Source organism: Quercus robur, chromosome 6, assembly GCF_932294415.1.
Source record: "Quercus robur chromosome 6, dhQueRobu3.1, whole genome shotgun sequence".
In the NCBI taxonomy this organism is placed as follows: Eukaryota; Viridiplantae; Streptophyta; class Magnoliopsida; order Fagales; family Fagaceae; genus Quercus; species Quercus robur.
Window position 1 is genome coordinate 12,103,001 of NC_065539.1, and position 24,914 is coordinate 12,127,914.

A 24,914-nucleotide genomic window follows, 5' to 3' on the forward strand; every position below is an offset into this window, starting at 1 on the left:
ATATTTACCACATTTGGAAAGCTATTCAACATGGAAAACGACATTTAATACAAGGTATGAGATGGGTTATAAGTAATGGTAATAATATCCAAATTTGGGAGGATAAATGGCTGCTTAACGGCACATTAAGAGCTTATGTGGAGGGGCCTTTACCAATTACTAAATTTTCCCGAAACATGGACTCGTTATATCATCACGGCAAGTAGCATTTAGAAGATCTCCCATGTTATTAGGAATTGTCCTTGGGCTAAAGAATTTTGGATAAATTTACCAGGACAAAGAGAAATTTCTCTTCTTTTTTTTTTTTTTCACTCTCCTACGGTTATTTGGTTAAAAGTAAATCTCACCAATACAAACCTTGTAGGGTCTTCTTTTACATGTTCCATTATATTTGCTTATGGTCTTTGGCACCTCTGGCTTGCTCATAATGATAGGATTTTTCGTCCCCCTTCAGCTTCTCTCCATCAATGCATTCACAAGACAAACAACTAGCCTCAGAATATTTCTATTTAGCACACTTCTTTGTTCTTACAAAAACTAAAATCACCACACATATTTCATGACAGCCCCCACAAAATCCTTTTATAGCTTTGAATACTGATGGTAGTGTACAAGGTAATCTAGGATTTGTAGGGGGAGGGGGAGTCCTTTGAGATAGCTAAGGGAACTAGATTAATGGCTTTTCAATGCATATTGGTTTTGTCACAAATAATGCTGTAGAATTATGGGCAATTAGACAAGGTTCATTAATTGCCTGGGAATTTGGTTACAATTTTATAGACTAGCAAAATGATTATGAAATTGTGATATGTTGGCTAACATTAAATGGGTCATGGCTCCGACTATGGCTCCATTAATTTGTGATTTTATGGCCCTATTAAGTAGAGCGTGAACCGGCCTACCACATCACGTCTTCCATGAAGTTAACAACATTGCAGATGGTCTAGCCAAAAGAGGAGTAATGCAAAGAAGCAACCTAGTGAAATATGCACAGTGTCCTACTTTTGTAAATAATCCCTATATATGGGATCTTTTGAAAAAAAAAAAAAAAAAAAAAAAAAACATTCCTAGAGAGAATTCCTTAACCTCCTTGAATGCTATATTCTGTCCAACGGCAACGATGACTAATGGACCAACTTTTGTAACTACTACTTAGTGTTAGGCAAAAATTAAAAAACCAGTTTATTTTACTATTCAGTTTATTTTTACTACTATTTATGGGTCTTACTGTACTTTTTGGTATTATTCATAAGTCTCATTATACTATTTCAGCTAACTTTTACCTTTATCTACAGTACTTTCAGCAAAAAATTTTCAATTTCAACAAAATAAGCAGATTCCAAACAGACCCTTCATCAAATAAAACATCCTTTCTTTCTACCAAAAAAAAAAAAGAGGAACGTGTATTTGTTATGTGTATCCATTATAAAAGCAAGAAACAGTGGGCGAAAGAAAAACAGGTTTCACCCAAAAATAATAATAATAAATAGGGGATATCAGATACGGTTGCAATAATTGACTAACTAATACAATAGGAATTAAACATCCATGTTTCATGTTTGTAATTCTGGCATCATTATTACTACATGTTAATAAATGGCACCTAAAAATAATCCGAATTAAGTGTGACAGAGAAGAGTAGAAGACTACTGAACGTTAATAAAGTTCAGGTGGGAAAAAATAAAAAAATAAATAAAACCACTGACCAAATCAAGATTTAGTATTCGCTACTCCCTGGATTTCATGGTCAGTCAGCTATATGATCGGATCCATGCAGTCAACTCCTGCCTGTAAGCCCCAAAAAAACTGCATTTGTTATTTGTTTTAGTCAATACTTCTAAAATTGTTTAACCCTTAAATTATTCGAAAAAAACAAAGAAAGAAAGAAATTAAAAAAAAAAAAAACAATATATTGCTCCCCTTCATATGTATATAATACATAATCAAAGAAATGCTATGATTAATCTCTACTTGTAAGTGCACTTGTTGTTCAGCGAAATTGCCACGTTCATCTTCTTGGGATCCATAATCACCGAACACTCAACCCTCTTGTAGAACTTTGGCTTGACCAGTGTACCCAAAACATAAGCTCTTGACCGAACCATGAAGTTCAATGTCACTGGCACTGGATCAATTGGTGCACCATTTTGGCTGCCCAAGCTAGATCCTCCTCCATACAGTGGGATATTGCTTCCTTTCAAAATGATTGCTATTGATCTCTGACTCTTTCTTGATTGATAAAATTCATCTATCTGAAAATTTTGAACCCAGATGACCACAATCAAACAAAATGTTCAACTTAAAAAAAAATAAGAAGAGAGATAAAATAATGGACATGAAAAGAACATGTCTTGGGATTGCATGCATACGGTTCCAGAGGCTACTTTCAGTTGAGAATATGTGAGATCTAAAGGTGTTGATGTGACATGGACCCCAAAAAATGTGGCAGTGTTACGAAATGTGAGCTTCACTGTGGAATTCATGGACACCATCGCAGTGGCTACTCCTGATGCATCCGCACCAGCTTGAATCACAAACTGATCAAATAAAATGCTCTGCAATCACAAATAACCAACACCCACATCACCAGAAAATTTATAAAAAAAATCACAAAAAAACCAACACCCACATCATAAAAATGCAATTTCAATGTCTTATTAGTTTCTTTAAATTATCACTATATATTCTTCTCAAAAAAAAAAAAAATTATCACTATATATAACAAAAAAAAAAAAAAAAATACTAAGAACTTGTAGCTCAACAAAGACCAATTGTTGTTTTAAATAGAGAGGTTCAAATCTTACATATATACTTAAAAAAATGTACCTTCATAGTGATGGTGGGTTTTTGAGGACGACTTGCACCCCACAAAATCAAAGAAAAGGAAGAGAAAAGCACCAAGAAGCCGACAACAAAAGCAAGACAGTAAAAACGACGGCGGAGGAAATGTTGGTTTCCATCTTCATCGTTCAAAAGGCCTTCTTCTTCAATGGAATCAAACTGATCCTTCCACGGCTTCCAACCCTTCCTTTGCGAGTTGTTGTTGTTCTTGCGTGAACCAGGCTTGAGGGAACCAGAGAAGCGAGTGGAGGAGGACTCACGGGAGTGAGGGCCAAGAGAAGAGTTGGAGTGAGAGTGAGGAGGAGAGCCCATAGGACTGAGCACTGGGCTCGAGTTGAAAGAGTTTGTGGTCTTTTCTCCATCGTGAGAGTCCCTAGATGGGCTCTGCACGTAGTACACAGGTCGCCGAGGAGACCTTGCTGGTGAGGATTGGCTCAAGCTACTCACCTCCGAGTCTGTCTTCACCAACACTGACATTGTTGTTGTTGTTGTTGATGATTACGATGATATGGTGGTGGAGCTAATGAGTACTAATGTGCAAAGCAAATTTGAGAGATTTAGATGGAGATGGAGGACTATATGACTGTTTGATGGATTTATTTTTTTGGGTGTGAAAATGTTATAGAATCTCTAGAACGTACGACTTGGTAGTGCACGTTGGGTACATGGTTTCTTTATTGTTTACGAAGTCTTGTTTTGTGAAAGCAATTAATAAGGGAAGGTGGATCACTCGACATTGAGTGCAACGGCAGTTGTCTACTAGCTGATTTTGGTTTAATTATTGTCAACTTTCTCATTTTTTTTCCTTCCTAATATGTACCAGTATTTATTTATGATCTAAGTGTAAGATAACACATAGTAGCTACTTATGATATCCATAATCATATTATAAATAAGATGTGAATAATTTTTGAAAGAGTCAAACTTCCGTTGAGTGCACTAGATGAGATATGGAAGTAACACATGATCATGTTTAGAGCATCAGCAATGGACCTGTCAAATGTCAAATGTAAAGTACATTTGGCATACAGGCCCAGAATACGCTCAACAACTAGATGGCTAAAATAGGGAGAGGCCAAATTTTTTGGCATAGCATTATAGTAGCATCTCATATGTGAGATGGTACTGTAGCACTATGCCAAAACAATTTAGTGTATTTTAATCCGTTCAAGCCCCTCTCTCTCTTGCTACAGTACTAGGTTTTTACTCTCTCATCCCCTATCTCTCTGTCTCATCATTGTCAAGCTTCTCTCTCTCTCTCTCTCTCTCTCTCTCTCTCTCTCTCTCTCTCTCACCGAATCACCAAGCCGCTGTCACCAAACTCTCTCTCTCTCTCTCTCTCGCTGAATCGCTGTCACCAAGCTCTCTCTTTCTCTCCGAATCGCCAAGCCGCTGTCACCAAGCCTCGCTTTTCTTTCCAAATCACCAAGCCGCTGTCACCAAGCCTCTGCCGAATGCCGATTCACCCTCACCCATCTCCAAATCCCTTTTACCGATTCACTCATCTCATAAACCCAACACTTTAGATACACATTTAACTTTTCACTCCATCACTCTCTCTTCAAATCGAGATTCTCAAGGGTTCTTAAGGGTTTGGATTAAAATTTTGTTTGCAAAATCTCAAACGAAGCTCCGTTGGTCTCATAAATCAAATCAAAATCAAAATCAAAGCAATTTACTAGGTGGGTTTTGATCCATGTTCGAGTTTTTGTGTTTGTGTTTCTTTTCTCTTTTGGCAAGAAAAAGGGGGATTTAGCTTGTGTTTGTGTTTGGGTTTTGATCTAAGAATTGTTGTTGATGTTTGCAGAGGTGGGATTTAGCTTCATCACAAGGGGTTTTCGCTCTCTGTCGGATTAGCATCTTCAGAATGTTTGCTCAGGTTCAACTTCAATTACCAAAATCCTAATTTTATCAAAACCCCAATTTTATTAGATAATCGGTGTTCTTGTTTACTGATTTTTTCTTCAACAAATTAATATGTTGTATGCAAAGGTTCTATAAGTGGTTTTTGTTGTGTTCAACTCTATGGTTTTATTTGATTTCTATTTGTACATGTTGGCCATGTATGGGCTGTGTTTGCAGATATATTATGCAAAGTATATTTTGAGTTATATTTGCTGCTGTATTCTATTAATATTTGGCTGTGTAAAGGGCTTGTATTTCTGTAACAAAAAATTAATGTTGTATATATAGTCAAAATAGATTGATTAGGAGCTGTCAACATATATTGTTTTGATTAGCAGTTGTCAACATATATTGTAGGATGTTGCTATACGTGAGAAGCTGTCACCAATCATAATATGTGAAGGCTTTGAACTCTTGTAGATTTGGTTAAGTTTGTATTTCTAATTGTAATAATCACTTATCACAAATACTTGAACTCTTGGACTTTGTGAGTTGGCTCTAACTGACTTCATACACTAATTGTTTTAAGTTCCTTATTTAAAAGGGATGGGTACATAAGAAGAGATAACGTGATATGCTAATATCTCACAAATGAATGATGATTTTCTGGCACCATTTTTAAGTGGGTCTCAAAATACTTCAATGCCCATCCAAGAGTCTTGTCCGGAAGTTGAAATTGTCACCTTTAATCCAACAAAACGTGGTGGCAACTTCAATGTAGATGAGGACAACCTCCTCGTCTCTGCATGGCTTAACATTAGCGTGGATGCCGTGCAAGGTACTGACCAAAGGGTGGAAAAATTTTGGGAGAAAATTTGGCAATACTTTTGCGAGAACAATACTTATGAAACCACACGTTTTGCTTCCTCCCTCCAAAGTCGATGGGGAAATATTAATAGGGAGACAAGTAGGTTTGCTTGGTTCATGGCTAAAATTGAAGCTCGAAATAAAAGTGGTGGGATTGACGAGAACAAGGTATAAATTATATTGCAATGGTGTCACAATATTAATTTCCGAATAGATTCGAGACACTAATTATTTATTTATTTTTTTAAAAAAATTTAGTTGAAAGATGCAAAGGATCTATATAAAGCTTCACCTGCTCTAACAACCGGCAAAAAAACGGCTTTTGCATTTGAACATTGTTGGGTTGTGTTGAAAAACCAACCAAAGTGGAGTATGCCTAAGGAAAGATCAAAAGGGCTCCCTCAATCTCCAAGTTCAATTGATCAAGTTGGTAGTAATGATGATGACACAATGGAGGTAGAGAGACCAATTGGCAAAAAAGCCGTAAAGGCTAAGTGAAAGAGAACAGATGGTGATAAGGGTTTTGATGATTATTTGGTGAAAAAATTACAATATCTTCAGGAATTACATGAACAAGACAAAGAGGCTCTTTGCATCAAAGCGGATAGGGTTTGGGTGGATGTGCAAAGAGCTGATATTGAAAAGGAAAGGCTTCGTCTTGAAACTATTAGGGAGGCGCAAAGAATAATGACCATGGATACAAGTGGCATGAATGACAAAGAAAAACTTTATTTTTAAAATCTCAAGGATCAAATCCTTGCAAGGCAACAATTAGAGTAAATAGTTGGGTTTGACCCAAGGAGATGATGTTTTGTCATAACTATATTTTGGTAGTAAATTATATATGAGTTGGGGTTTGGCATATGTAGATGATATTTTGTTTCAACCTTATTTTGGTAGTGGCTTATTTTAAGCGTAGGTTTGGAACATGTAGATGATGTATTGTTCCAACTTGATCAATTGGCAGTAGGTTGTGCCACTTATGTAATCACATCATTTTTACTTATATGAAAAACTTATGTCATTTCTATGTTTGATGATGTATTTTTGCTTATATGAAAAACTTATGTCCTTTCAATTTCTTGATTAATACTTTAGTACTATACTATGAATATTTAGGCTTTACTATAATATGAACAAGAGCTTAATACTTGAATTAAAGCTAGAGATATTAGTCATTTAATAAATGCTTTTTAGCCCTTGACCTCTTTCTTAACGAGATGGGAAATAGGGGATCATAGTTTATTGCATACAAATGTTTGATTCTAGTCTATCTTTTTAATTTATCATGTCATAGCAAGCAACTTCACTTGCAGTTCAATGGACTTCCCATGTGAAGTAGGTCAAGAAATGTATAAGAATTCCAATAAATTTTTGAAAATTTTGAGTCTATATTGTATGCTGAAATTGTAGTGTTCAAACTTTGAGATTGAGTTTAAGATACTATAAATTGCTTCCGTAACTAGGCTGAGCTAGTATATGTCTATAAGAATGTAGTATTTTCTAATTGAGTAAGCTCCCCTAGTAGTTCACCTATAGTTCAAGCAGACCCATAAACTGTATGAAATTGTATACAGAAGAAATACAACACATCCTGGCCAAGCAATAGACGAACTCCAGCCTCCATGTTATTGACAAAGCTAGAGGCACAACTGGAAAGGGAAAGACTAGTACCCCAAGGAGCAACCTATTAATTATTTACTTGACATTGATAATTAACCATAGATATTAGGAAAAAGGCATAGTCCTGGTCCTCCTGGATGGGAGAAGAAAAGTTGCTGGCGAGCTCCATTTTCCAAAATCTATCATTGTATCTAGATTAAAGTAGCAAAAGAGTTTCAAACCTTAAAAGAGTTTCAAACTTACAAAGTTTAAAGTAGCAAAAGTATTTCAAACCTTATTATGTAGATAATAGAGAACTATATGCTTTATTTCTTATCAATCTTTACCTGGGGACTTTTGCTTTGACAGATTTTAAGCTTTGTTTATCGAATAATATATCTACTTGTTCCCTTTCCATAATGTAATCTCTGCAATAATAGTGATAATTTCTTAATATTGTTGTCTTCAAGGTTGTCTCTATGGGTCGCTCTAGGCTTCGCAAATTGCTTTTTGACGACTCAGACGAGGATGAGATAATGAGGCGAGTTCTTAAGGGTTCAACATCACAACGTAAACGTCGTCGGTATATTGAACGTGATCGTTTGGCAAGCCATAAAAGACTTTATCTCGACTACTTTGCCGACACACCAATATATCTTCCTAATTTATTTCAGAGGAGATTTCGGATGAGTCGGTCTCTTTTTCTCCGTATTCAATCCAAGGTAGAAACTTATGAACCTTACTTTATCCAAAAAAGAGATAATGCCCAAAGGCTCGGTTTATCTTCTTTTCAAAAGATAACAGCTGCACTTAGGATGCTTGCGTATGGAGTGGCAGCTGATTTTATGGATGAGTATGTGCGGATTGGAGAATCCACTGCAATAGAAAGTCTGAAAAAATTTGTTAAAGCGGTGGTTGATATTTTCTCCAAGGAATACCTGAGGTCCCCAAACAACGAAGACATTGCTAGACTTTTAGTTAATGGGAAAAGACGTGAATTTCCAGGGATGCTAGGGAGCATTGATTGCATGCATTGGAAATGGAAAAATTGTCGACTGCATAGAAAGGTTAGTACTCTGGTCACATTTGTGAGCCAACCATTGTTTTGGAAGCAGTGGCATCATTTGATCTTTGGATATGACATGCATTTTTTGGGTTGCTTGGATCAAATAATGACATTAATGTATTAGAATGATCTCCTATATTTTCTGAGCTCGAACAAGGACGTGCTCCTGCAGTTAATTACTCAATAGTCGTGAGTATACAATGGGATACTACCTTGCTGATGACATATATCCGAAGTGGTCAACATTTGTTAAAACAATTCCATCTCCACGAGGACATAAAAGAAAATTATTTGTAAAAGCCCAAGAGGCAAATATAAATGATGTAAAGCGTGCATTTGGAGTGCTTCAAGCAAGATTCGCAATTGTGTGTGGATCTGCAAGATTTTTCCTATAGTGAAACACTCCAAGACATCATGAAAGCATGCGTAATTCTTCATAACATGATCGTTGAGGATGAGCGAGATGTAAATGAAGCGGTGGAAGTAGATTATGAGCAAATTGATGACAATCCTACTCTACAACTGTCACGGGAGCACACAAATGAATTTACGAAGTTCATTGAAACCCATCAATGTATTTGAGACCATGAAATTCATTCTTAACTCCAATTAGACCTCATTGAGCATTTATGACAATTACAAGGGGAGTTGTAGGAACTTAAGTGTGTGAGTTATGCATGTGGGGTTTTATTGTAATTTGATATATATACGAGTCTTCTAAAGACAACATTGATAGTTATGCATGTGGATTGTATCTATATATATGTATGTGGATTATAAAAGTTGGTAGGTTGAGTATATTGATATTTGGTAGGTTGCATGTATATATATGTATGTGGATTTTAAAAATTGGCAAGTTGAATATATTAATATTTGGCAGGTTGTATGTATATATATGTATGTGGATTTTTTAAGTTGGCAAGTTGAGTACATTGATATTTGGCAGGTTGCATTTATATGTATGTATGTGGATTTTTAAAGTTAGCAAGTTTGAATAAATTGATATTTGGCGGGTTCTTTCTAAAAAATGGTAATTACACATAACCCACCTGTGGTTTGAGCGAAAATCACTTTGCCTACCCATGGTTTGAAAAGTATCACTTAACCCACCTATGATATGTTCCGTTTGTTTTCCGTAACCCACCTCTGTTAAAATCAGGGGTAAATAGGTATTTTTACTCAAATTTTATGTCTCTCTCCTCCCAAAACAAAAAAAAAAAATAAAGCAAAAATGCAAGAGAAACAAGATCAAAAAGTGGTATTTCTCTCTCTCTCCATTCACACAAATTTTGAACATCAAGAACATGAAGAACATACTCAACAAAAATAAAAATCCTAAGCCCCATTGCCTCCCTCAACCCTTTGGCTAACTCCTCGAATTAAATTAAAAAAAAGAAAAAGAAAAAAGAAAGAGATTGGAAACCAAAAAGCATAACATAAACTACATTTGGGAACCATGAACAACATTAAACTAAAACCAAATAACTTGAAACCTTAGTTCATTACCATAATAGCAAAGACTTATTTCCACCACTACTGTCATTGCTGCCAGCACCACCATCACCACTACCACCACCACTACCTTCACCTCTCCCACCAAAACCTCCATAGCCACCCGACCCACCATCCGAAACCACAGAAACTAGAAAATGATCAAAACACAGTTGCCCAAATCGCATTTCAGAACTGCCCAAATTCTTAAACTTGGCTCCATGGCCAGAATTCAATGGGTGAGAGTAAGAGCGGCAAGAAGAACAGGTACGAAACCCACTAATCTGAATTGGGTTTGCAGGAATTCGGGTGGAATGCGAAATGGGTCTGCGAGAAAACCCCATGAAACTGTAAGAGAGTAGGAATTTGCGGGTGAGTGATGCTGGGTTTGGAACCATTTTTGTTTCTGTGAAGACTGAAGAAAAACAGGAGTTGTGGGAAAGTCTGTGTGATTGTGTGGTGGGTTTTGAGGTTTTTTTTTTTTTTTTTTTTTTTTTTTTTTTTACACACACTGGTATAGGATAGGATTGCGGCTCTTGGGTTGAGGGAGGCAATGGGGTTAGGGTTTTTATTTTTTTGGGATATGTTCTTCATGTTTAAAATTTGTGTGAATGGAGAGAGAGACAAATACCACTTTTTGATCTTGTTTCTCTTGTATTTTTACTCTATTTTTTGTTTTGGGAGGACAGAGACATAAAGTTTGATCAAAAATACCTATTGACCCCTGATTTTAACAGGGGTGGGTTATGGAAAACAAACGGAATATACCACAGGTGAGTTAAATATTTTTCAAATTACGGGTAGACAAAGTGATTTTCGTCCAAACCACAGGTGGGTTATGTGTAATTACCCCTTCTAAAAAAAAACGAAAAATTGGCAGGTTGAATACTATGAATATTTGATAGGATGCATCTATAAATATGTATGTGGACTTTACATTGATATTTGGCAGGTTTGATGGAATATATATGTATTTGGATTTTTAAAGTTGGCGAATTTGAGTACATTGATATTTGGCAGGTTCTTTCTAAAAAAAAAATTTGGTACGTTGTTGAAATAGTTGGAAAGAAATTGGAAAAAAAAAAATAATACACACAGATTGTTGAACATGATTGAAAGAAATTGAAAAAAAAAAAAAAAAAAAAACTAGCAGGTTGTTGAAAATTGATCGTTGGAATAGTTGAATTTGAAAAAGAAATGACGTTTGGAAAGAAATAATAAAGAAAGATTAAAAAATAATATTTTAATAAAATGGTAAAATAATAGAGTTTTGGAATGTTGGGTGTTTTGTAAAATTGTATGATATTATTGATAAAGTAGCTTTTTGGGATGGTAAAATAAGATGAGATAGCAAAACCGGTTGGAGATGCTCTTATAACACCTGTATTGTCCATTTGGTGTCTGATGCTTTACTAGAGAATATGCTAGATATAATCCAAGTTCCTAAAATTTATGGACGATGGTTCTACTTCCCTCAAATAGAAATTAAATTCATGATTATTCAAGTTTGTATAAATTAGTAAAACAATTTGTTGTTACTTAATTTATGTGTTCTAACATTAATTGGGCTTAGCTTAATTGTAGATTTTCAAGGATTTCTATTAAAAATTAATGTTAGAATAATAATATGTTTTTGTTTTTAATTATAAGTTACATATATATATATATATATATATCTAATGGGTGTTGAACTTGAACAGTTGAACCTACAACTTTACCATTTACCTAATTCTTAGAAGAGAGATAAATAATCTAATTAGTCAGAAGTCACTAACAATTAAATAAATAAAAACTTAGTTATTCCTTCTTCTTTTTTTTTTTTCTTTCACTAAAAAACAACTCTTTTTCCATTTTTTTCATCTCTATCATCAATAGTTCCTGATACAATTGGAATTAACAATCTTTTACCCATTTAAAGGGGGGGGGGGGGTAGGGGGAATTTGACATAGCTAACTGCATATTTCCCACAATTACTTGGACTTTACTAGTTTCATGATCCTAATTACTTTGGAGTAACTATGTTAAAAAAAGCATCCCATTTTGTGTGATCTAATTAGATTAGAAATAGTGGTTCATTAAAGTTAAAACCAATCCAAATCAATGGCTAGGGTAAGCTCTGATTAGCCATCTTGCTAGTATTGTTAATTTATATCCAACCTTTGTCAACACTAGCTAGAAACATGTACAGGCCCAAAAATCTAAAGCATGGGCCAACTTTGGGCACAGAGAAAACACTGCCCTTGGCTTGGCAGGTAAAGCTAATATTTCTTTTCTAATATCTTGATCCCTGCACAACCTGAAGACATTTTTGTTCCAAACTCCCCCACCCCCATTCTTTGAATTGTTTAATTTGCAAATGCTCTATTTGTTTTCTCCGGTCCGCACTTCTCTCAATGATAACCCCAATAGTTTGAAAAGATCTTTCAAAATCATCCTCCCTGAAGACATTGGATGAAAATGTTGAGATATGCAAAAAAAGTCACTGAGACTCACACACCCATTTTCACAATTAAATCCACGCCTGATTATGTGTGAACTTGTGATTAGATTTTAGCACTTTTACGTGAGCTCACAATTGATACCTAAATATTTTGTGTCAATTTATGCACTAATCACGAGTTGTGACATAAGTATAGCATGGATTTGCAACTAAAGATGACAAATGTCACACGCTATAATTTTATAATCTCAATTTCTCAACCCATAAGGTCATGACCCCTCTGGTATTTTGGCTGAAGTGGACAAGTTTTGCCTTATAATGTAACTGTAAGGCTAGGATATGATATGGTATGGGTTGTTCCGCAGGTAATGGGCCATAAAAAGTGCTGCTGTGAGTGTTAAAGCATGTTAAACACCATCATATTTGTTTGAGACTAGATTCGAGTTCACACTTCATAGGGGTGAGCAAAACGTTGCCGGGGTCGACCCAACCAATCGGTGCCGACGACTCTGGCCTGACACCAGCGTCGACCGATTGAGCCGAGGTCGGCGTTTGGAGGGCGAAGCTTGTTCCGATGTCGGTGCAATGCGGTCACCGATTCAAAGAATCATTCACCGAACCGAACCGATCCAAGTTTACCAGTTCTCCCCTAGTTTCGATACGGCGTAGTTTCACAGGTTTTGATTTTAATTTTTTTTAATGAAACAACGTCGTATGGGTGTTATTAAAAAAAAAAGAAAAAAAAAAAGAAGCAAAATGGTGCGTTTTAATTTAGGCTTTTAGATTCTTAAGGGGTATAAATTCATTCTTAAGAGTTTTCAGATTCTTTAACTCTCTCTCTCGGTCTCCTTATCAAATATGTAATTAGACCACCAAATTCACCTTCTTGTAGAAAGGATTGCAATCCATATCATTTTTTTTTTTTCTTCATGATCAAACTTTATCATAATATTTTGAAAATGCTCTATAAAATTCTAGTTGCAAAGCTTCTAGGTTCTTCAGTTCTGATGTTCCGTTGAAAGCACTTGACAAAATGTTAACATTGATGATTAGAACTTGTGAACTATAGGTCTTGTGTCTGTGGTCTTAAAAAATTTCTTTTACATAATTTTTTATGCTAATTTGTGTCCATTTTTTGTGTGCAACAAGAAGTCTATCTTCTTAATAAAATACCATAACTCATCACTAAAAAATAAAAAGTTCTACTATAATTTTCAATATTTCTGCAGCTCTTTGTTTAAAAAGGCTCATTGGCCTCACAATAATAATACAACATAGCTTGAAAAATACACCATCAGTAACACTTTCCATTCATTACATCACCTAAGATAATTTGCTGAAAAACATCAATGCTACCATGCACTTGTACACAAATCACCAACTGAGTGCCACTGGTTACGCAAAAGAAGAAAAAAAAGCCACTTTGTAGCACTTTTTACTGAAAAAATATAGTTATACAAACCTACAAAAAAATAATAATAATACTAAATGAGGGAAGGCAAGGTTACAATTTCCAATCAATTTTCTGCACTTCTACTTTTAGTTTCACCTCATCTGCAAGTCATGGTATACTTTACAAATTTTTCTACCTAGTGAGGCAACTGCTCAAAGTGCTAGTAGCACGAACTCAATTTGACCACAAGTATGGTGTGAAATGCCAGAGAATTCCTTTCCTCTCTGATTCCCAGTGAAGCAAACAAACACTGAGACCACCAACAAACAAATAGCTCAGACCCATTTGGGCAAAAGCTAAAATGGTTAAACCAAGCACTTCTAGCTGCATTGGCAGTAAGAGAAAAACAAGCTCTTCCAGCTAAATACTATGGAATCAGCTTAGCTTTGGAGGGAGGAGTAGTTTTGGTTGGGGTTGGGTGGGCGGCTCTAGGATTTTTGTTCAGGCGGGTTAATATAAAACATAAATTTCAATACAATAGGTAACAATATAAACAATATGTAACATCATTTTCAATACTATATTCCAACCAACTTCCATACTCTTTAAACCATTTAGGATTAAATCGACGCATAAGTCCACCAATTTTCGTTTGAGGAAAATTGTGTTCATGAGGTTTTGTAAATAATATCTTCTTAAGTTCATAATACTAGCAAAAGAATAAAAAATAAACTATAAGTTCATTAACATATTTTTTTCTAATACAATAAACATATTAATTATTGTTGTTAAGTGATATTTTTGCAATTCTTTAATTTGTTTACCATTCTTTAAATATAGTAAGAGTAAAGACACATAGAAACTCAAAAATTCAATTTATAAGTTTACAATACAAAGCCGACGCAATTCACAGTAACAGTAAAGACACATAGAGACACAGCCCCACACTATTGCAGTTCTTTAATCTGTTTACAATTCTTTAATTATATAAGTTTGCAATACAAACACTAGCCCCACAGGCCCCCACACACACACGGTCAGAGCACAAACTCAGAGAATCAAAAACTCAACAACAAAAAATCAAAACACACACACTATATATAGTGATTCAATGAAAGAGTATATCAAAACACAATAAACAGTGAAAGAAAGAGAGAAGAGAGAGCTAAAAAAACCAGATGAAGCGGCGGTGGCGGCAGATCAAGGACAGTCCCGGCGGCGGCACCGCGGCAGATTCTTGGGGCTACAGAGCGGCAGATTTTTTTGTGTGTGAAGCAGCCTTTTTCCTTTGGGTTTGGATAGTGAAGAAGGGTCGTGGGAGATTTTGGGGGCAGCGTCTACGCAAGTAACGCAGAAGCAGATCTTAGGTATTTTGATTTATGGGCATTTTATTTCTAAGATTAAAGACCAAAAATTTGCTGTTGGATTTTTTTTTTTCGAAGTTTATGCTGGGCTTAAAAAAAAAAAAAAAAGGCCAGGTTTAAGTGAGGGTGTGCAAATTTGTATTGCAGGGCTTCAAATTTGTAGTTCAGGTCAGGGGGTTCATTTGAACCCCTGACTACAACGTAGCGCCGCCCACTCAACGTTGAGTCGGTTAGTAATAGGAAACCTTAATCCCAGTTCTAATTAAGTTAGGATTAGGTAATCCCAATCCTAATTAATCTAGGATTAGGAAATCCCAGCTAGCGGCTCCAAGTAAACATTGTTTATATATATATTTTCCCATTAACTTAACCTAGCTACAATAGTTCACGAACAAAAACAAAAACTTACAAATACAAGCTCTCCAATTAGGCTATAGCGATCTGAGCTCCTCAACCATATTGTCCTCCACAGAGAATCAGAAGGTATACTTAATTTACAATTTTGTTCTATTATTTTCCAAAGACAGTTTAATATTCATTGTTTACCTATAAATCCCAAAAATTGGTTATTTAATTTACTCTAAATTTCGTTTCTTGTTCTTTTCATAATATTTTTTACTATCGATTTGTTGTTTGCTTGGTTGCGCTTGTTTACGTGCTTTCTCCTAGATTTTTTTTTTATTTTACAATACTTATTTAGATTCTAATAACCAAGGGATTAATTTGTTGGTAATCGATTTTGTTTTAGAGCCAAAAACCATTAGTCAATATTTAGAGCGTTAAGGGTTATAAATATTATTAAGAGATGTGCTACTTCTACAATATTTTTACAACATAGTTGTTATTGGTTCAAATTTCAAACTAACACTAAGATTACTTTTTTGTCCCAACAAAAACAACTAGTAGCAATTTTCCACTTAGGATTTGTTAGAAATAATGATTCCATTGATCCCTTCAGTTTTATTTTTTATTTTATGAATTCTGTTTTATATGATATTCCTTGGATTGTCTTTCTGTTTTACATTTTTTTTTACGTATTTGTCCTTAAATTATTTTATTAGGAGTTTTTTTTTTTTTTTTTTTTTTAATTCAAAATAAATAAGAAGATATTTGGGGAAAAAAAAAGGTGAGATCATGAGTAAGGAAAACAAATTCTATTAAAAAAAATTGAAAACATTAAACCCCGAGAGTGGTCCTATTTATCAAAAAAAAAAAAAAAAAGTGGTCCTATTTTGTTGGCAATATTTTAGTAGGAGTTAAAAGATATAGTTTTACCAAATTATCCTTTAATTTTGTCTCTACTTAAACCTAGGGTTTTAGTGGGAGTTAAAAGACATAGTTTTACCAAATTATCCTTTAATTTTGTCTCTACTTAAACTTAAGAAAATAGGGGTATTTTGGAAAAAAATCCGTACAAACAGGTGCAACAAAATATCTTGTACATTTTGAGAAAAAGAATATCTTGTAGTATTAGAATGAGCAACAAAACATTATGATTCGTTGGCTACATGTTTATCTCATATATTGGCTTAAAAAACAATCCACCTCTAATAATTTTTATTATGAAAAATTTTCATATGCAAGGTGGCCATGTCTTAATTAGTGAGACAAACTTGGAGTATTTAAAATAGTAATTAGTGTTGTTTTTTCATATATTTGACTTCTTTTTTCTGCCAAGAGCCTTGTAGCTCAATTAACATCTCTTAGTATTTACAACTGAGACATCCAGAGTTCAAATCCCTTCTCCCCGATTGTAACTATCTAATTATTTTTAAAAAAGGACACGTTCTTTACTAATTGTGATAAAAAAATTTCAAAAATCCTGAAGCAATTGTTGGTGCTGGTTTCTTGGATTACTCGTTTTAATATAGAGAATTTTAAATTTTGGTACCGTGGAATGTACTGATGTTACTATATGAATGAATCTACATTGATCATCATGTTGTGGAGTTTGAACATGATGGAGTATGATGTGTTATTGGCTGTCATCTCTAAGGTACCTTACCACCTTGTTTTGAAATCTTATTAAGAATAAACTTGTGTTTATGTTCCAGGCTGCTTCTATGGCAGATTCCCGCAGCAAGAAATCTGCAGCAGCTGACGATGAAGATATAGATCCAACGGTATAAGTCCATTCTTGTCCTGCAATAGTTAGCATTCTTTTCCTGGATCTTTTCCACAAAGCTCTTGATTATAACCTCAATCTCCTGCTTTTAATCTTCCTCATTTGTTTTTCCTCCAGCAATACTTAGAAAATAGACAGAAACATCTAGCATCTCTGAGGGCAGCTGGTGAAAATACATATCCTCAGAATGACCCTGTTGCAATGTCTGTCCTTGAATGTGTAGAGCAGTTTAAAAACATAGGCAATGGGGAGCATCTTGAGGATGTTACTGTAAATTTGACTGGTATTGAAATCAGGGCTTTTATTTATTTGGTTAGTATTTATCATGTTTCTTTTGGTATTTTTTTTTTTTTTTTTTAATTTTCTTTCCTATGCAAGGGCGTATCATGAGCAAACGTTCATCTTCTTCAAAGCTATTCTTTTATGATTTACATGGTGGTACTGCTAAAGTCCAAGTTATGGCTGATGCTAGGTATCTTATCACTGTATCTTTTCTTTTCCCTTATTCATATTTGATTTTTCCTTATGATTTTAGTATTGTTATTTCTTTAGGTATGCAATGTCTTTGACAAATTATCTTTCTATTAGTTTTAATTTTTTTTAATTAATTAATTAATTAATTTTTTTTTTAAGTTATTCATGCAACCATGTGGGCCTTAAACCTATGACTTCTTCCTCCACCTTACCCTTATAAGCGGAGGTGCAATTTGAGATGCAGCTCATTGGCATCTTTCCATATTAGTAGAAGAGCCTTTGTTTTTGCTTTTGGACTCTTTCTTTGAATGGACACAAATTGCTCTCTCTGTTATCTTCTATAGTGGAATAAGTGATTAGTTTGGGAATTTGGATTTTCTTGTTATCAGCATTTCATGTCAAATTTCTTATCTTAAAAACTTAATATTTTTGGGTAGGGATTCATCAATTAGTTGAATGTCAATGTTTTGCCCATGTTCCTTGTAAGAGAAACTTTGTTTTTTTTTTTTTTTTTTTTTTTTTTTTTTTTTTTTTTTATTTATTGCAATTATTGCTAATTTCGTGTTTGTGAGGCCTGATTAGTTGTATGTTGAAGGCTTAGGTAGATTGGAAAAAAGAATGATGTAGGTCATTTTACTTATCGCATCTTTTTGTACCATTGCCTAGTTTTCTCAACTGTGCTTAAAAAAAAAATTATAAAGGACCTATATAAACAAGATGATGAATATGTATAAATGAGACTTTCCACTCGGTACTATTTGGGAAATTTTGGTTCAGATATGAATTAGTTTCATGGACAATCACCCCCCCACCCCACCCCCAGGCTGGGTGTCCCCCCTAAATTGCACGACCTTTAAGTTTTGCTGCACGGATACCAAATTTAATGATTGAGAGATTCTTCATTTCCATGATGCAGCAAGTCAGATTTGAATGAGGAAGAATTTTCTAGGTTCCATTCAACTGTGAAGCATGGTGATACTGTTGGTGTCAAGGGGTTTCCAGGTTTGTGATGTTACTACAATTGGGTAGTTACTAACACCTTTTGACTTATGTATATATATATATATATATATATATAGAGCTGCTCCTTATTGTGTTGACACTGTTGAGTTTACAAAAGAAATCACCATCAATTTAATTACTTAATTTGGTTTCTCTCTCTCTCTCTCTCTCTCACACATTTGATGTTTGATAATGAATTAAAAATTTTGTGGCATAAGGAAAAAATTATGGAGTGTAGGTAGAACTTCAAAATACAAATTTAAAAGAGACTGCTTTAAAATTCCCTTAAATAGGTGCTTCATTTTGGTCCTTTTCCCTATGGTGAACTGTTTTAGTTTTCTATGCTGCATAATTGGTTTTTTTTTTTATCAGTATGCCGCATGATTGTTGAAATTTTCTAGAAATGGGTCCAGTCTTGTGATATAGATGTACATATTTTTTTTCTTCTCATAATTATATACAGATTTAGTGGGTCTTGAACTCACAAATTCACTCCGAACCTTGCTCTTACAAGGGAAGGAGGTGCCATTTGAGCTAGAGGCATAATTTTTTTTTTTTTGAATTTCAAAGTTGATATGTAGGTTTTTGAGTCATTGTTTCTTTAAATTATAAACTTCCTGGTTGACTTACATTTTGTTAGAATTATGGTCAAATGATTAAATTCATCATTTCCTAGCAGCTTAAACTTTTGGGAGAATTTGTAATTTAAATTCACTCTACCTCCCATTTAAAATGTGAAAAATCACACATGTTGGGCCCCACTTATTAAGGGGGAGGCTGGGCCCATGCGTGAGAGGGAGTGTTTAGAATTATGTTCAAATTAAATTCACCATTTTTTAATCGCTTTGGTTTCTAGGAGAATCGGTAATTTAACACATTTTCTTTCAATTCAGGGAAAACTAAAAGGGGGGAGCTAAGTATTTTTCCAAGATCGTTTATAGTCTTAACCCCTTGTCTCCATATGATGCCAAGGCAAAAGCCTAAGGCTGGTTCTGAGGAGGCTTGGGTCCCAGGACGTGCCAGGAATCCTGAAACATATATTTTGAAAGACCAGGTATTGATTAATATCCTAAAATTCAACTGAATTCCTATTGCACTGTTTTAAACTATATTCTTTAGCACACCCAAAATAAAAATTGAAGTACATATGATCTGGTACTGATTAATATCCTGAAGTTCAGTGAAAATGAATTGCAAACCTTCATTTTTGGGCTTGTGATAATATGTTCGGAATACTTGTGTGGTAATCTTTGGTTGTTTTTATTTTATATAATTTATTTCTTTGTATTATAAGGACCCATTCAGAGAAATACATCAGTTTAATTGTCAGCCGGAAATAGTTTCTGTTCCCTTTCGCTTGAACCTGAATGGTAAATGAATGAATTTTTTGGGTAAATGTGATTCTTTGAACAAGGTTTCTTTAGGCTTAATAAACTGAATCTTTCAAACCATTTCTTTGAAAGTAATTTGAAGCTTATATCCTGGGGCTCATACTATCGGTTGGCCTTTGGAGAAAGCCTAAAGGAACTAGCAGGCTTAAAGGTGCTGAAATTTTGTAACAAAGCTCTCGTTACACAATTTCTAAAAGCTGGTTACACAATTTTTGGTTTTGATTTTGATTTTTTTTCTTTTATTAGAAATTATCCTTTTCTTCGTAGTTGTGGTGTTGCATTATTTTGAATTCAAGTAGCTAGGAGACTCACATGACCTGTATTGCGGAGGATTATTTTTCTAGTTTCTTTCATTGTCCACAAGAAATTTTGGAGATTGTAGTCATAAGTCTGCCCTTGTGATCCATATAAATGTTAGGTTCATCTTTTGAATTGGGAACACTTTGATCCTTCTTTTTAATTAAGTGATTCCTTTAATCTACGTCTTATTGGTTGCTATTGATGTTGTTGTCCACAAGAAATTTTGGAGATTGTAGTCATAAGTCTGCCCTTGTGATCCATATAAATGTTAGGTTCATCTTTTGAATTGGGAACACTTTGATCCTTCTTTTTAATTAAGTGATTCCTTTAATCTACGTCTTATTGGTTGCTATTGATGTTGTCGGGGGTGATTTGAACCTGATGAATTGGATTATTTTTTCCTGATGCAGATAAAAGTGAGATGGGTCCATTTATTTTATTTTCTTTCAGTTTGGACTGTGTTTTCACTTCTCCTCTTCTTTTCCTTTTCTGGTGTTTTATTTTATTGTCTTTAATGCTAGGAAACTCGTTATCGACAACGCTATTTAGATTTGATGTTGAATATGGAGGTTCGACAAATTTTTGAGACAAGAACTCGGATCATTAAATATATTCGGCACTTTCTTGACAATCTTGATTTCTTGGAGGTTAGTTGTTTGTCTTGATTTTTTATTTATTCAATTCATTCAGGTGGTTTCTACATATGGCACTAGACTTTACTTTCTTTTCATTACCTTCAATGTTCTTTTCACTGTCAGGTTGAAACACCAATGATGAATACGATTGCTGGTGGAGCAGCTGCCCGTCCGTTTGTGACCCATCACAATGACCTGAACATGAAGCTCTTCATGCGCATTGCGCCTGAGCTCTATCTGAAGCAGCTTGTTGTTGGTGGATTGGACCGTGTTTATGAGATTGGAAAGCAGTTCAGAAATGAGGGCATTGATTTGACACATAATCCTGAGTTCACCACCTGTGAGTTCTATATGGCTTATGCTGACTACAATGACTTGATGGAACTCACCGAGACAATGTTGAGTGGTAAGGGTCATTTGGATCATGTTGCAAACAACTGCTTCATTCCACTTGGGTAGTGAAGTTATTTTTATCCTCCAAAATACTTGGATTTTTCCTGACACAGTAATGTGTAACAGGGATGGTAAAGGAACTTACAGGTGGATATAAAATTACATATCATGCAAATGGGCTGGATGAGGATCCGATTGAGATTGACTTCACTCCACCTTTCAGGTTTGTCATCTATATAGTATCTCTCACAAATTGTATAACATTAACATGAATATGAAAATCTATGAAATTGGTTGTTTTAACTCTGGCAGAAGGATTGACATGATAGAAGAATTAGAGAAGATGGCGAACCTCAATATTCCCAAGGACTTTTCCAGTGATGAGGCCAACAAATATTTGAAAGATGCATGCACAAAGTATGAGATCAAATGTGCCCCTCCTGAAACAACAGCGCGTTTGTTGGACAAGGTCACTTCTCTGCTTTGTCCTTTTTATTTTTACTTTTTTTTATTACTTTATTGAACATAAATTAGGTAGTTAGTGGCATTGTGATCCTGTGTTATGTACTAAGTAGATACAATATCTGTGATGAAGGTTCTGAGCTTTATGCTTAAGGAGGTGAATGAGAGGCTAGGTACCGTATGAGCAAGGGCTTAGGTTTTTTATTTGTGAGAAGAGAGGGGGGGGGGGGGGTGTTTGTGGAGGAAAAGCAATGGATTGGATAGCTCTTGCTGGAATACTGGTTTTTCCTTAGATGGCTCTCAGCTATTTGGAGTAATGGTTCAATAAGATTGCTTACACTGATAAGCTGTAGCAGTTGGATAAAGTAGAAATTGTAGCATTTATCAGTGGGAGAGATAATTGGAGGTTGGGAACAGTGAAAAGTGGTTGATTGGAAATGCCATTAAAAGAACAATATGATGGGGTCCCCAATATTTTACAATAGTTAAGTAATTCTGCATTAGAAAAAGTGTATAGTTTCTTTTGTTCTGACAATGATGTTTTCTGACGTGATCTGATTTTGTTCCTTTATCTTTTAGTTCTGTTGTTTGCTTGGTGGGTTGTGAACCAGCAAGGTCTAGTAGAATGTTTCAACTGAATTCTTTTTTGTAATATTTTAGATTTAAATTGTTTCATCATTAGTGTTAAGGTAGACTATTCTTGCTTGCATGCTCAGACAATTTATGAGAATTGGTTGTATATATTTTTTCTGTTACTGCAGCTTGTAGGACACTTCTTGGAAGAGACTTGTACAAATCCTGCTTTCATCATTAACCACCCGGAGTTAATGAGTCCTTTGGCAAAGTGGCATAGAACGAAGAAAGGCCTAACCGAGCGTTTTGAGTTATTTATTAACAAGCATGAAGTACGCTTTTCAGATATCTTGTTTTCTTTTTCTTTCTATGTTTCATTTAATTTTCAGCTTTATTATTCATGATTCTGACTTAATTTCAGCTCTGCAATGCATACACTGAATTGAATGACCCTGTGGTACAACGCCAGCGATTTGCTGAGCAGCTCAAGGTTCACGCATCAGTTTTTAAGTGTGCAATGGATTTATCCTTCAATAAATTCCTCTGGAACTTTTCTGAATGATATGTGGTCTGCATGCAGGATCGGCAATCTGGTGATGATGAAGCAATGGCTTTGGATGAAACCTTCTGTACGGCTCTTGAGTATGGGTTGCCTCCAACAGGTGGTTGGGGATTGGGTATTGATCGGCTAACAATGTTGTTAACTGATTCACAAAACATTAAGGTTCTCTTCTCTTCTCTCTCTCTCTCTCTCTCTCTCTAACTCAGGTCTGTGCCTGTTTGCATTTGTCTCATTTATACATGTATGTGTACACTCTCTGTTATCAATGGGCTCTCAACATATGCTATTTGGTAACAGGAGGTTATTCTCTTCCCAGCCATGAAACCTCAAAATGAGCCATCTGCTAAAGGTACTCTTCCCAGCCATGAAACCTCAAGTGATAATGGTTACCCTTTTCATAACTATAAACAAAAATTATGATCTTGTTTTATAATCTGTGTGTCTTGCCTTTGATAATGGGGTCTTTAAATTAACGGGTTTTTGTATTGGTGAATTTTAGTGAAGTTTGGCCTTCAATGGCCTAGATTTTATGAGGGTTTTTGTTTTGACTCTGAAGCTTAAGCCCTCTGTTTTTGTTATATAGTGTGTTTGTGCAAAAAAAAATTTGGTTTACGACCCAAAAATGTGGTTTATGGCTAGAGATTTGGCTTGAAAATGTGATTTATTCTGTGTAGAGGGCGGTGTTGGAACCAGCAATGCAAGGGCCGTGACACGAACTTGCAAATTGCTTCTGAAGATTTGTATGGTACTTTGGTTGCTTACAGATTGTTACAGATTTCTCCGTAAACATTTTTGATGTGTTTGGTTCGTAGAAAAGTAAAGAAATTGTGATCTTGATATTAAAAATTTTCTTTTCAAAATTCATATTTCAGATTTTATTTGGGTTTTTTTGAGAAACTGAGAGAGAGATCTGGATTTTTTTTTTTTTTTTTTTGATGAGAAGATCTGGATGTTTTGTTCATGTTTAGATCAAAGTTTTAATTTAATTAATTTAATTTCTTTTTAAATAATTTGTTTTTAATTTTTTTTATTAAGTTAAAATTAATAAATTAATTTTTTTAATGATGTGGCTTTTTTTAATACTAAAATGCTGATGTGGCATTACTTAAATGCAAAATTAAAATTTATTATTATTATTTTAATAGCCATGTGAGCATTATAGCATTCTCATCAGCTCTCTCATAAAAAATGTCATTTTGACACACCAAAAGCTTACTTTACTATTTTACCACATCATTTTACAATACATCATTTATCAGATATTCTATTCTTTTATTCTAAACATTAAAATAATATATACAACACATTAAAATAATATATTTACTCAAAACCCAATAATATACAAACAAACAGCCCCGACAGTCACCACCAACCAAGAACCACCGCCACAACAACCACCGTTACAACCATCACCACAAACTACAACCACAATCACCGATCCTCCAACAAATTTCAAATCCAAAAACCTCATTAAAAGAGAGAAGAAAAAAAATTCAAAACCTTCAACAAAACCCCACCATACACAGCACAGTTCGCCACCACCATACCCAAGCACAGCCCGCCACCACCACCCACAGGTAAAACCTGCCACCACCACCCAGTACTACTTTTAAAAAAATCCCCAAAATCAACACAAAACTATCCCCAAAAAAAGAGCTTGAAAAAGAACCAATTCACCCATAATCACAATCACATGGAATCCACAACCGAAGGAAGAAGAAAAAAAAAAAAAAAAAAAAAGAGGGAGATCAGAATCAGTGATCTCCATGGCGACAGCCTCATTGACGAGGCTGAACTCCACAACGAGGCCAAACTCCACAGTGACGACTGATCTCAATGGCAACGGCCTAGGCGGAGGAAAAAAAAAAGATAGAGAGGGAGAGTGACAGGGAAAAAAAAAAGATAGAGAAGGCGTAGAGAAAGTGACAACAAAGAAAAAAAGCAAGAAAAAGGGAGAGGTGGAAGTTCTGGAGAAAGAAAGAAGAAGAAGAAGATAAAAAAAAGGAAGAGAGGTGAGATCTGAGAAGCTGAAGTGAAGTGGAGAAAGAAAGAAGAAAAAGAAAGAGAGAGAAGAAAGAGTCATAAATG

At 34.9% G+C, this 24,914-nt stretch overlaps 4 protein-coding genes across 5 annotated transcripts in view; 2 read left to right on the forward strand and 2 right to left on the reverse strand.

Moving 5' to 3' along the window:
* Positions 1 to 1,791: 1,791 nt before the first annotated feature.
* On the reverse strand, positions 1,792 to 3,656 carry LOC126732779 (uncharacterized). The gene is made up of 3 exons (XM_050435785.1): positions 2,827 to 3,656; positions 2,370 to 2,555; positions 1,792 to 2,252 (listed from the first exon to the last, which is right to left on the reverse strand). The coding sequence occupies exons 1-3, from the start codon at positions 3,316 to 3,318 to the stop codon at positions 1,968 to 1,970; spliced, it is 963 nt and encodes a 320-aa protein (XP_050291742.1). The 5' UTR covers positions 3,319 to 3,656; the 3' UTR covers positions 1,792 to 1,967.
* Positions 3,657 to 9,723: 6,067 nt separating this feature from the next.
* On the reverse strand, positions 9,724 to 10,110 carry LOC126689856 (nuclear pore complex protein NUP214-like). The gene has a single exon (XM_050385027.1). It carries the CDS (start codon positions 10,108 to 10,110, stop codon positions 9,724 to 9,726), a length of 387 nt encoding a protein of 128 aa, XP_050240984.1.
* Positions 10,111 to 14,747: 4,637 nt separating this feature from the next.
* Positions 14,748 to 24,914, forward strand: part of LOC126732781 (lysine--tRNA ligase-like) — a 28,121-nt gene continuing 17,954 nt past the window's right edge. The window contains exons 1-15 of one of the 2 annotated variants that reach the window (XM_050435796.1): positions 14,748 to 14,912; positions 16,964 to 17,032; positions 17,152 to 17,317; positions 17,413 to 17,506; positions 18,425 to 18,510; positions 19,404 to 19,564; positions 20,723 to 20,848; positions 20,960 to 21,242; positions 21,356 to 21,452; positions 21,542 to 21,698; positions 22,453 to 22,596; positions 22,686 to 22,754; positions 22,845 to 22,988; positions 23,124 to 23,175; positions 23,501 to 23,702. In XM_050435796.1, the coding sequence (XP_050291753.1) occupies positions 16,973 to 17,032; positions 17,152 to 17,317; positions 17,413 to 17,506; positions 18,425 to 18,510; positions 19,404 to 19,564; positions 20,723 to 20,848; positions 20,960 to 21,242; positions 21,356 to 21,452; positions 21,542 to 21,698; positions 22,453 to 22,596; positions 22,686 to 22,754; positions 22,845 to 22,988; positions 23,124 to 23,175; positions 23,501 to 23,622 (1,761 nt within the window). In that variant the 5' untranslated portion in view covers positions 14,748 to 14,912; positions 16,964 to 16,972 and the 3' untranslated portion in view covers positions 23,623 to 23,702. Of the gene's footprint in view, positions 14,913 to 16,963; positions 17,033 to 17,151; positions 17,318 to 17,412; positions 17,507 to 18,424; positions 18,511 to 19,403; positions 19,565 to 20,722; positions 20,849 to 20,959; positions 21,243 to 21,355; positions 21,453 to 21,541; positions 21,699 to 22,452; positions 22,597 to 22,685; positions 22,755 to 22,844; positions 22,989 to 23,123; positions 23,176 to 23,500; positions 23,703 to 24,914 lie in introns of those variants that run through there. The other variant, XM_050435797.1, reaches the window with a different exon arrangement.
* Positions 14,766 to 24,914, forward strand: part of LOC126732780 (lysine--tRNA ligase-like) — a 52,105-nt gene continuing 41,956 nt past the window's right edge. The window contains exon 1 of the mRNA XM_050435788.1: positions 14,766 to 14,912. The gene's annotated coding sequence lies outside the window, so the exon portion shown is untranslated. The remainder of the gene's footprint in view (positions 14,913 to 24,914) is intronic.

What these genes read in the sequence shown, in the direction of transcription:
- LOC126689856 (XM_050385027.1), bottom strand. Translation starts at nt 10,110, where the DNA reads ATGGTTCCAAACCCAGCATCACTCACCCGCAAATTCCTACTCTCTTAC.
- LOC126732779 (XM_050435785.1), bottom strand. Translation starts at nt 3,318, where the DNA reads ATGTCAGTGTTGGTGAAGACAGACTCGGAGGTGAGTAGCTTGAGCCAA. An exon ending in AACCCACCATCACTATGAAG is followed by an intron (nt 2,556 to 2,826) that starts GTACATTTTTTT and finishes TTGTGATTGCAG; the next exon opens with AGCATTTTATTTGATCAGTT. An exon ending in TGAAAGTAGCCTCTGGAACC is followed by an intron (nt 2,253 to 2,369) that starts GTATGCATGCAA and finishes CAAAATTTTCAG; the next exon opens with ATAGATGAATTTTATCAATC.